Source organism: Phascolarctos cinereus, unplaced genomic scaffold (assembly GCF_003287225.1).
Source record: "Phascolarctos cinereus isolate Bilbo 61053 unplaced genomic scaffold, phaCin_HiC Scaffold_9;HRSCAF=440, whole genome shotgun sequence".
NCBI lineage: Eukaryota > Metazoa > Chordata > Mammalia > Diprotodontia > Phascolarctidae > Phascolarctos > Phascolarctos cinereus.
The window spans coordinates 245,769,186-245,782,292 of NW_027556402.1; the positions used below are offsets into that span (position 1 = coordinate 245,769,186).

Genomic DNA, 13,107 nt, shown 5'->3' on the forward strand with positions numbered 1-13,107 from the left:
CCTGAGAAGGGCTAAGTCTATCAAAGTTAGTCATAGCACAATGTGGCTGTTACTATGTACAATGTTCTCCTGATTCTGCTCACTTCACTCAGCATCTTGGAGTTTTTTTGATGGTTTATCTTTGTCATTAAACTTGGAAAGGTGCAGCGTGAAAGGAATATTTAACATTATGGTGACTGGTAGATAAGTTTGCCCAGGAGATTCAGTCACAATGTGTATATTGAATACTATACTTGGTAAGAGATCCACTACTGAATTCTATCCAGGTCATTCATCAATGATTGGCAGTTGTGAGAATGCTGGAGAATAGATTGTGGTGACAAGATGGAGGTGAATGGAGTCAGAAGGAAAAAGGAAATGGAATTGATCAGATACAAAGAAGTTTCTAGCGTCCCAGTCTGGTAGTTGATCTCCCCTCACTGGATAGTAGATCCATATTATCACATTGTACAGCTGCTGTCATATTGTGCAGGATATGGTTCTATAGGGATAAATGTCAAAAACAGAGAATAACTTAGCTGAAAATTTTTTTAAAGTACTTTGAAAGAAGTTTAATCTTGGCCCCATTTCCCCATTAACAGAATGAGAATTTTCAAGTTGACTTTGTCCAGTATTTCTTCCACTGCTAAACTGTCCTACTTTTATTATTCTGTACATTTCAGGTTTAAAATTTTAATTCAACAGAAGATGAGCTTTGCATCCGCCAATGATTACACCAGGATCGCATTATCTTAGAGTCACTGTTGAGCAGTATAAAGGGGCTGACTATTTGAAAGCACAGGGAAAGTAAAACTGAGACATGAAGCAAAACAGGATTAGAGATGTTAGAAAAAGTCATATACATCACAGGAATGGAACTCATCAAATTAAAGGTAACAAAGGTGCCCCCCAGTAGAAGGATGGCTGTGGCAGCGTGAATCTCTGGTGAAGCTCTTCGAGACTGGGTAGTGGTGTGAATGGGTTGAACTCGCTGGTGATGGCTGTACAAGAAAAATACAATATAGGCACTGGTAATAGCCATGAGACCCACAAAAGAACCATCATGAACAAACTTCCAGATTAGGAACATCTTAGTCTTATTTTCACGAAGGTCTGAAGCACTAAATCCAATTCTTTGCTCCTCTTTACTGTGTGTTCTGTTCCTGTAACCAAGGACGTATGCAGGCAGAACTGCATCTATCAGCAGATTCAGGAGCCAGCAGGGAAGACAGAAGGGAAGGATGCCCTTCAGAGCTCTGGTTTTCAGCTCTGCTTTTATGAGGCTATTTGGACTGATGGTGATGGCCTGGAAGATAATCAGGAGGAAGGAGCTACAGAGGGAAAGGCTACGAGTCGCTCTCTGCTGTAAGTTAGTAATATACTCCCTGTCAAATCCACAAAATATCTTAACCCCCAGACTTCAATTGTCTTGGGAATTCCCCTGAAAAGAAGTAACAGGATGTTGGTAAAGAGAAAATGGATGAGAATCAGAATTCTGGATCTTGTTTTGTGAGCACTATTGAACTTGAAACTGTATAGGAATATGAGGAAGGAGTTCCCTAGGACTCCAATTACTATCTGATTCAGGTAGATAATCCTCAGGATTTCATCAGAAGAGATCATTAGATGTATTTGGTTGTCTTTCTCAGAAAAAAAAAACATCACCAGATAAAAAGTAACCTGGGGAGAAACAAAGAGAGACATGACAGTTAATGACTCACAGTTTCAATGCCTTCATCTCCTTATCTATATCATAAGAAACAGAAAAGTTATGCATATGGGTGAAGAAAAATGAGGGTCAGACAAATGTTCATGGAACATAGATTCACCAGCCTTTCAACCAGTGAAATTATGAGGGCTTAATTTGTATTATGAAAAATAACAGCACATTTTTATATGACAAGGCACCTTGCAATCCATTGCTTAAAAGAATGTGTAGCTGATTAAATACTCACGTGTATTTTGAAGAATGAATATGCATTGCATAACTGGTTCTGATTTGCCAGCTGTATGTTTGAAAGGTAGAGTTTTGATTGGCTGAGTCAGAAATGGGGTGCATTTGGAAGGCAAGGACTACCCAACATGGCCACCTTTACTTTTCTTTACCTGGCTGAAATACAAGTGAAACTTGCTTTAAGTCTCTGAATTTTGACAAATTGATATTCTGAGAGCCCGTTTCTGACCACTTCACTCCCATGCTCAAGAGATTTAATGACTTCCAGTTACCCTAGGATGAAACACAAACCCTTTTGATGGTATTAAAGGTAATAAAGCTACAGCTCTTCTCTGTCCTGTCTTTCTAGCTTGATTTCACATTGGCCCAATGTACTGTAAGTTCTGGCCAGACTGACTGTCTCATTGCTCCTCATAAAAAGTATTTCATCTTCCACTTCTCTCCCTTTGTATATTCTGCTGTCCCTCATTCCTGAAAATTTCTCCTTCTACCCTCACCCTCTCAGATTTCCTTTTCCTATTCAAACTTTAACTTGTCATTTTCTACAATTTTCTTTTGCTGAACCCCTCAGTTGTACTTTCCCCCTTTCCTCCCCCAAATACTTATTTGCCACACACCCTATATATGCATATATGTTATATATATATGTATTTATGCATTCATATATGCATATACTGCCAGTTAATAAACATATATTAAGTACCTAGTATGTTCCAGGCACTGAGCTAAACACTGGGAATAAGAAAAGACACAAGATAGTCATTATTCTCAAGCATAATTACTTAGTTGTACATGTTCTTTCCTCTTCCTTAAGTCATCAGTATTTTTTTGTAAATATCATAAGAATCTAACAGAATTTCTGGTTTACATTATGCACTTCTTGAAATAAATTATATTTCACTTTAAAAGTGTTAACATAAATCATAACAACGCCTGCAAACATACAGTGATTTCTTCATAAATGCTCCTAATCTTTATTTATCTAAATCTCCCTTACGTAATGCAGGATAGCCTCCCATAATTCCGGGATAAGGAGATAGAGTAACCACTGAGGAAATGGCATGATGCTTTATATAAGTCATTTTATCTTTTTCTTTGTTTTTTGTTTTTTGGGGTTTTTTTTGGCTAGGCAATGAGGTTAAGTGACTTGCCCAGGGTTGCACAGCTAGGAAGTGTTATGTGTCTGAGGCGGGATTTGAACTCAGGTCCTCCTGAATCCAGGGCCACTGCTCTATCCACTGTGCCACCTAGTTACCCCATGAGTGATTTTATATAAACCCAAACTCGCATCCTACAGTGAGAAATGGGAAATTATCAGGAATTGGTTAGTATCACTTAGTGGGTTTCCAACAAAAAGAGGTACAAAATCCTTTCTCAGTAAAGAGAGAGGGAAGAGCTCTTAGAGGTCATGCGATCCAGCAATTTTTTATTTTTACAAAGAAGAAACTGAGGCTTAGAAGCACAGAAGGTGCTGGACATTTTTAAAGAAATTAATAGTGGAGGGAGAGATCAAGAACAGGGAAATGAAAGCTCACTATAGTCACAAATAAGATTTTTTTTTATTACTGAAACAAGAGGGACAAGGTCTGGTCTCACTTGTTTTTATAATCCATAATATCTAAAAATGTGGTAAGATAGGGCTGTAAGCTCCCTTTGTCAGGTCCTCAAATATTAGTTTTCTTCACTCTCCTCTAATAGAGTCTAGAGCTATGGAACTCTTGGTGTTCAAACTGTACTCAGAGTCCATAATTAAAACCCTTTCCTATGATCTAACTAGGTTATGACTGCTTAGGATCAAGATGATTCATGAGTTTGCTATTGGGACAGAGTTCATCTCCTTTAGGATGTTATAACCATGAACATAATCCCTTGATGTAACCTAGATGGCAAGAAGACATTTGCTTCTTATTAGAGACAGCACCATGCTTATTTAGGAGAATTCTTTGAGCAGTTCCCAGCACTCAGTAACTCAGGACCCTGCTTTCCTTCTCTTAGAAAAAAAAAAATTTCCCTGTAACAAGCAGCATCTCTGTGATTAAATTTAGAGTCACTTACCAGGTTGTTCTCTGCTGCCAGGGCAGTAGGTAGACTCACAGCAATGACTGTGTGTGTGTGTGTGTGTGTGTGTGTGTGTGTGTGTACGTATGTATGCATATATATGTGTATGTGTCTCTGTGTTTATGTAGATACACATGGATGGTGGATGTGGTCAGCACCAAAACTATATATTAAGCTAATTCTGAAATCATCTTCCTTAAGATCTGTGATTATCATGTCACTTGCTGGAAAAATTAATAGTCCTCATAGAGAATATCTAATATGTCTGTAGAACCAAAACCAAACTTTTCTCTAAGGTACCAATTCCCACTAACAATGCTTATTGATTAATTGTAAACTCCAAAGCAGCACCAGTGAGCAGTTGGGAGAAAATGTTTTCTGTGCTTGAGAAGAGAGAAGGGTGAAGTAAGAACCAATATGTGTCACCCATAACAAGGCAGGGATCCTTGCAGCATGTAGAGAAGCCCTCCATATGTGGTTTTCTACATCTTTAGCAGTAATTGTATATATTCACATGGACAATTCTTCTGCAAGAATGGGTCAAAATGGTAGAACTTTGATCTGTATGGTTTTTTTGGGGGGTGGAGATGGCTATGGAGCTCAAAGATGAAGGTTAAGTAAAACAATGGCTGACATTAAGGTTGACACATTATAATTGTCATTACTTATTTTAGCTATTATCATCTTCATATTAATTGTATGATGTTGACATTAATAAAAGCCAAAGACCATAAGCCTAAATAAAGAAAATGTTCACAGTCAGCCTGCATTTCTCCTGATGCTCTGGAACATGGGAGGGGGCATGGAGGGACAACCAGATGTTGTGGAACAGGTATCTACCGGCTGGGTTAGTGGTCAAAGAAGGGATACTACCTTATGCCTAATACTTGATTAAGGAACAATAATAAATTTTAGTTTTGAGTGACCGCCAATGAGTGAAATTGATAGAATTGAGGAGATATCTTTTTTTCATGGAGCATGACACCTTTTATTAAAAACTGACTCCTTTGTTAGCAAGGGCTAGACCACTAACATCGTTTGTGCAGAAGCTATTCAATTTCATGACATCACTATTATCTGTTTTCTCTTTTGTAATTGCCTCTTTCTTGTTTGTTTAAGAACATATCTACTACCCATAGCTGTGAAAATATATTCAGCTTCTTTTTCTAATTTTTATGGCATTATCTTAAATACTAGGGTCCAATATCCATCTTGAGGTAGCTAAGTGGCACACTGGATAGAATGCCAGGCCTAAAGTCAGGAAGACTCTCTTCATGATTTCAAATCTGACCTCAGACACTTGTGGAAGTCACTTTACCTTCTTTGGCTTGGTTCCTCACTGGTAAAATGAGCTGGAGAAGGAAATGGCAAACCACTCCAGTATCTTGTGAAGAAAATTCCAAATAGGATCATGAAAAGTCAGATACGACTCAAGCTAGTGAACACCAAACACTCATTTTGAATTTGTCATGGAATTTGATATAGGTTGTTTGTCTAGGCTTAATTCCTGAAAGATTGCTTTCTGGTTTTTCCATTTTTTTAATCAGATAAGTTCTTTGCTAATATATATGTAGACACACACACATACATACATACATACATACATACATACATACACACATATCAGTTAATTTAACATTGGGTCATTGCATTCCATTATTTCTGGTTTTCATGACTGAACAATCTTGTTTATCTATTTTTATATATTAGTCCAATATTTTACATATAGCTTTATGTTTGGAAGTAATATTCCCCCCTTCAACTCTTGCTTTTGTTTATTATTTTCCCGATTTTCCATATCTTTTGTTCTTCTAAATGAGTTTTGTTTTTTATATAGCTAGCAATTACAATTTACAAAGTGTTTTTGCTTTTATTATCTCTCATCTCCAAAACAACCTTGTGAGGTAGATGCAACTATCATTTCCCTCTTAAAGATAAAGAAATTGAGATTGGGAAAGGAGATGTCCTTTGCCAAGGGTGACACAGCTCGTAAGTGTCAAAGGCATGTTTTAGGGCTTTTTGACTGCATCTAGCACTGCAAACAATTGAATTCTGTAAAATATTCCTTCAAGAGTTTTAATTGTACATAGTATTAAAATACAAAATAAAATTGGATAGTAATGGTCACTTATTATATTGGAATGGGTCAGTCAGGAGCACTGAATATTTACTTCTCTAGCTACTTGTATTGTTGTTTATTTCATCAAGGAGCATTTTATAATTTCATCTATATTGGCATTGGATGAGCTTTGGTAGCTTGCCTTCCAAATAGTTGATGAATTTTGAAGTGACTTGGAATGACATTTCTCTTTATATCATTGCCTTTTGGGATTTGTTATTATTATATGGAAATGCTATTTGTCTTTTAGGGTTTATTTTATAGTCTTCAAATTTGCTGAAACTATTGCCTCAATTAATATCTTTGCTGATTCCTTAGGATTTTCTTTGTTAACAGTCATGGCATTAACACATGGGGATAGTTTTATGTTTTCTTTACCTGTGTTTCACCTATAATTTCTTTCTCTTGCCTTATTGCTGCTATTAGCATTTCCAAAACTATATAAATTCTCATGGGGAGAGGAAACATACTTACCTTGCTCTGATTTTATTGGAAAAGCTTACGGGTTTCTATATTACATATGATGCTTACTCGGTTTTAGACACTATGTGGTATTTTAAAAAGCCACACTCTACATCTAAGTATACACAAGTCATACACTGTACATCTATAAGTCATACTTCTAATATTTGTGACAAATGGTTGCTGTGCTTTGTCAAGTTTATTCATTGAAATAATTATGTTTGTAATGTTTTTAAGTATGATTTGTTATGTTGATCGTTTTCTTAATGTTGAACCATCTTCATTATAAGAATAAATTAGTCACAATGTTTTATTTCTTGAATGCATTGCTGTTGCTGTTAAGATTTCATTTGCTTTTTTTTTTGAATTGCTATTCATTAATGATATTGGACTATGGTTCTTCTTCACTTTTTCCTATCTTTTAGGTTTTATGACTACATTTGGCTCATAAATAAAGTGGGCTAGAGTGCTTTTTTCCCTCACTTTTTGAGAAAAAAATGTGTTTACCATTTGTATTATTTTTGTTTGGTACAATTCTTCTGTGCAGCTATCACGACTAGCAATTCTTGCTCTGTTCCTGCTCCCTGTAGCTCCTTTATGAATAGCTCTATTTCCTTTCTGATATTGAATTATTTTAGATTTCCAATGGGTCTTCTGTTAGTTTGAGTATTTTATATTTTAAGGCATACCTATATTTCTCCTGTGAGCCCAGTTTTGTTAGTTTGTAACTGTGTATATTACATTCAGATTATTTTATTCTTTTTTTCTTGTGATATCACCTTATTCATTTCTATTGTGCTTGGTTGATTTTATACCCTCTTCTTTGTAATCATGCCGGCTAGCATTTTGTCAGTTTTGTAAGTCTTTATTCTAGGTGTTTTAAATGATTTCTATAGTCTTTTAGGTTTCAGTTTTATCAATTTTTCCTTGAAACTTCACTATTCTGTCTTTTGTGTTTACTTGTTGCTTTTCTTAGTAAAATGTAGTTTTAGTTCATTAAACCTCATTTTCTATTTTGTTAATTTATGTTCATAGACACACACACACACACACACACACACACACACACACACACACCCCTTCATTTATGTTTCTATACATTGAAACCTAACAAAAGAGAAAAGGAGATGATTGAGGAACCAGAATTAAATATGCAGTATAATTTATGTATACACATATGTATGTGTATACATCTATATATATATGCAAATATATGTATATGTAAGTATTTTATATAAGCAAAAATAATCAATACATTGACAGACTCCCAAAATAGGTACAATGAAGCACAGTTATGGATGTCTTTCCTCTACAGGGTAATGGGTTGTTAATGTCTTCTCATATCTCTTCTTTGTAGTTATAATTGTTCTTTGTAATTTTATAGCATTTACTTTTGATCTCTTTTTTCTTTTTATTTGCATTGTTGTAGTCATCTATTGTTATATATATTTCTTTGGTTATGCTTATGTCATTCTGTATCATTTCATGTAAGTCTTTTCATGCTTCTCTTCAATCATATTAATTATCTCTTGTAGTAATATTACATTATATTTATGTACTAAAACTTGTTTATTCTTCAAACACTGAGGATATGGAAGCAACCAATGGAATAAATTATTAATAATTTATAAATTCTAAATAAAATAAATTAATTATATAAGACTAGTGTCAGAATAGAGATAATAGAGGAGGCAATGTGCTAGAAAATATGGGATAAAAAAGGATCTTTTGACTTGGAATTTGCTCAAAATAGGTTGTTTTATAACTTTACCCCTTATTGTCCCTTGCATGTACACATGTTGACTAGTCCAGCTCTTTCCCTTGCTCTGTGGTCAGGAGTCAGCATGGTGAGTGACTGTACATTTTAGCCTTAGAGAAGAAAATGGGGGAAAAGAGGCTTTTCCAGGAGAAGTACCCCTTGGTTTTAATATTGGGGACATATTAGGGACTCTAGGGAAGACTTCTTTTTAATTTTTTTTCATCTTTTTCTCTGGGTGCTTCATATTGCCAAGCATGTGTCTGGAAAGTCTTCATACATAAATTATAAAATAATATTTATCTTTGATAATTGTAATCTATTTGTTTCAATGTTCTAACATGAATTCTTCTAATGCAACCTTTTCCCATCCTAATTCCATTCGTCTAATATGTGAAATGTTCCTTTAAGTATAATGTCCACTTAAAATTTCACACATCAGGTATCTATGTCTTTATTCAAATCACTGATAAAATTAATAAGTAGTACAATTTAAAGTACAATTTTCTAAGATTTATCACTTCGATTCAGTTTAAAATAACTATTCTTTTTCCATAAATATTTGATCATATTTTAAACTCTTCCTAATGTTTATTTCTAGGTCAGAACTCCCTTGTGTCCACAAAGACATCAGAAGAGTCACTGTCAAATACATTGCAAAAATCTAGCTAAATCTTATCCACAGCATGTCCTGCATCTGTCAGTCTCAGGAAATATTAAAAAAAATAAAGAAAATAACATGACTTTGGCATACGATGACATTTACAAATTAAATTTCATTTAATGTTTTTACTCATGATCTTGTTTTCCTTCTCACCATCCAATTTCCCCCTCAAAAAGAGGAAGAAATAGGTTTAATCAAGAAAATAAAATTGCCATAATGGTCAGGTCCAAAATGGGTGTCTCATTCTTTACATTAGTATATCACCATTCTGTCAGGAGGTGAGAATCATTGATCATAATCAGGATAGCATATCTATTATCTACATTCTTTCATTATCATTTCTTTCATTTCAAGCATGAAATACTTGATAGCCTACAAAAACACATACAGGAACAATATAAATAGAAAAAAAAATTTTTTTTACAGAATTGAAGGCACATTTAATAATGTGAAAAAAAGTTACTGTTAATAGGTAGATTGCGTCAGCATGATAAACATAGCTTTGCTATCTAAAATAAATATTTATTCAATGATTCACTAACCTATGATTGAAAGACACACAATATCTGCCCCCACGCTGACTACATCTTATTTTGGACTCACCTTAAAACACGATTTTCTTTCTTTCACTGATGTCCACCCTCAGAGTTTACCCTGAGAATATAGTTCAGGTCTAAGTTTTTGCAGAGGGAATAAAAGTATGTTCCCTTCTTCCATCCAGACTCTAAAGGCCCTAAATTTATAGCAGCATAAAATGTCCTTATTTCATCAAATAGAAAATGAAGGATCCAATTGTAAGATATTAAGAACTCCCAGGTACGTACATACCTACATACATAAATACAGAAAACAGACAAAACGTTTAAAGGTATTACAGTAACAGATAGATCCCTGCTGCTTACTACACTACCCAGGACAAAGTACATACTTTAAAAGTTCATTGCTTGAGACAAATTTGGGATTAGATGAAAAGGCAATTAGATGGGTTCAGTATTGGATAGGTATCTAGAATTACATAGTAGGGGTTTTTTTTGTATTTTTTGATTAGGCAAGGGGGGTAAGTGACTTGCCTGGATCACACAGCTAAGTGAGTGTTAGGTGTCTGAGGTCAGCTTTGAAATCAGGTTCTCCTGAATCTAGGGTTGGTGTTCTATCTACTGTACCACTTAGCTGCCCCCACACATAGTGTTTTTTAATGGTTCAATATAACATGATACCTAGCAACTCTCTCTCAGAATTTTTTTCTCATCACATAAGCTGGAGAGTGTCTGGAAGAGGCCCAATAGAAAGGCAGAATACCCTGAGAATTTGTCCTGAGATTACAAGCTTCAGTTGAAGATGGCAGGGAAGATTTTTAGCCTGGCTAAGAGAAGACAGGGTGTATGTGCAGGGCAAATTGCAGTCTTGAAGTATTTGAAGGCTGTAAGGTGAAGAGGGATTGTGTTGACTCAGTTTGTTCCCAGAGGCCAGGACCAAAAGCAAAGGGTGGAAACCAGAAAAAGGTATGTTTCCTAGCAACTTAAAAATTAGAATTGTCCAAAAGCAGGAAGGGCTTCCCTGAGAAGGGCTGTATTTCTTTCCTCAGAGATCTTCCAGCAGAGGCTACACAGCCCTTTGTGGGATATGTTAGGGTTGGGAATCCTTTTGATATGGGTTGAACCAATGATCTCAAAGGATCATTCCAACTCTCTATTTCTGTGACCCCTGGAATTTAGGATGGGGATACACTCATAAGAAATATTCACCTGGTAGGATTAAAATTCGTATTTGCTTATCTCATGGACCTGGGAATGGAGCAGAGTCGAAGGATGATTTAATGTCACAGTGACCAAGTTGATCCATGAGACTGTTACAAAGTTTATAGTGAGAGCTGTACCTCACAAGAGATCCAGTGCTGATACCTCCACAAGGCAGTCTCCTATGCTCGGCAATTGTGAACATGCCATAAAGATATTACGTCAGAAAGGATGGGGAGATTGAAGTTGGAAGGAATTTGATCAGATCTAAAGACATTCTAGGATTCCAGCCTGGAAGTGGATTTATCCTTCACTGTATCACTAAGGATTGTCCTCTCAATTACTGTGAAGTTGCTCAGGGTATGGTTGTCTTGGACACAATGGCCAATATAGAAAAGATCTTAGTTGAGAAACGAAAGGAAATAATCTGTATTGCCTGAAAGTAATTTGATCCCAAGCCTCCAGGCCTGTGTTCCCCCAGCAATAGAATGAGGGCTTTAAAGTAACCATTCTCCGGTGTTCCTTCCACTGCTAACTAATCAGGATTCAGAGAAAGATACCTTGTTCATCCCTCAATAAATGCGGTAGGACCTAGTGAACCGGCTGTTACTGTTGAGGAGAATGAAGGGGCAAACTGTTGGAAAGCACAAAGAAAGAAAAGCGGAAATGTTAAGCACCACAGGACTGGCTACTTTAGTCAGAGTCATATAAATCATAAATATAGAACTCGTAAAGTTAAAAATGACAAAGGTGCTGGCCAGTAGCAGGATCTTTTTTGTGACTTGGGCTTCTGGGGAGCTGCTGTGGGACAGACTGGTGACTTGAATGCTTTGCATTCGCTGGTTGTGCCTGTAGAGGACAAATGCCTTATAACCACTGGTAATGGCGGTAAGACACACAAAGGTACTATCATAAACAAACTTCCAGAGAAGGAATATTAGAGTCTTGATGGGATGGAGGTCTAAAGCACTAAAACCAATTTGCCAGCTCTCTTTACTGTCCGTTGTATTGCTTGAACTAGTACCATACAGAGGTACTACTATATCCATCAGCAGATTACAAATCCAGCAGAGTAGACAGCAGGGTAAGACACACTTTGGAACTCTTGCTTTGAGCTCTGCCCACATGGGCGTGCTGGGACTGATGGTGATGGCCTGAAAGACACTCACGAGACAGGTGCTGCAGAGGGAGAGGCCTCGGGTCACTCTTTGCAGGTAAGATAGAATTTTACTAGCAGTATAATCCACAAAATAGTTTAACTTCCAAATTTCAATTATCTTGGGGATTCCCCTGAAAAGAAGGAAAATTATGTTGGCAAAGAGTAAATGGATAAGCATCAGGATTATAGGTTTTGTCTTTTGACCTGTGCCAACCTTAAAACTGAATAGGAATATGAGGAAAGAGTTCCCTAGAATCCCAATAATAATTTGGTTGAGATAGAGAATTTTAAGGACTTCAAAATGAAAAGTCATTCTTTATATGTCTTGGGCAGAAGAATTTCCATCAGATCCAAAGTAACCTGGGAGAAACAAGGACATTATCACAGTTAGTGACTCAAGGTTTCTCAATGGAATTCCATACTATCCTCTATGCAGACGAGTAAGGGAGCAGGAAAAGAAATACGTGTGTGGGGCACATTGATCTACCAACAGTATTTATTAAGTACTTGCTCTGGGAAATTTTAATAACTCATGTTTGGGTAATGCTGGATTGTCCAGACCCAATACTTATGTTTCTATTCACATAAGACTTTGGAGCACATGCTAATGTTACAAACCAGGCTGTGGTTTGTAAGCCAGATCAAGAAGAGACAGACTTTTGATTCGGTGCTGAGTTAGAACTGGAAGATATTAAAAAAAAAAAAAAAACCAAACACTACCTTGAGAAATCAAACATATTTCTTCTTCCTGCTTGGCTCATTATAGTGATAAAGTCATGTTTGAGTCTCTCAACAGGAAAAGGCCATTGGCCCTCCCCACTAATCACCAAATTGGATACTGGCTGTCATTTAAAGGTATTAGCCCAATTTGTGTGCATATGTTTGTGTGTGTGTGTTGGGAGGTTGTACAGGGAGTTGGCAGATGTCCTAGTAACCTTGTGCAATTAACTAATTTCCACTCTGTGCTTTCTGTCCAATTGCCATAGACATTCCAGACTGACAATGTCTTAAGATTTTCCTTTGAGTCCTTGACTTGGAGCCCATTTGTTTTGCCCAGACGATGCCCAAGGCATCCTCAGAGGAGTAGTTAGGTCCTGCCTCTGACACATACTGATTGGGTGGCAGAAGAATTAGCTAACAGCTCTGTCCTCCAGTAAAATGGCTGACTATAACTTGTAGAAAAGTTGTTGATCTGCACTGATGGATAGAATTTCCTCATG

General features: G+C 36.4%; 2 protein-coding genes across 2 annotated transcripts; both read right to left on the bottom strand.

Moving 5' to 3' along the window:
* Positions 1-664: 664 nt before the first annotated feature.
* Positions 665-1,602, bottom strand: LOC110223975 (vomeronasal type-1 receptor 3-like). The gene is given in 2 exon segments (XM_021009753.1): positions 665-1,344; positions 1,347-1,602. Coding segments are annotated over 2 exon segments (936 nt in total).
* Positions 1,603-11,300: 9,698 nt separating this feature from the next.
* On the bottom strand, positions 11,301-12,200 carry LOC110223943 (vomeronasal type-1 receptor 4-like). Its single transcript, XM_021009723.1, has one exon. The coding sequence runs from the start codon at positions 12,198-12,200 to the stop codon at positions 11,301-11,303; it is 900 nt and encodes a 299-aa protein (XP_020865382.1).
* Positions 12,201-13,107: the final 907 nt, after the last annotated feature.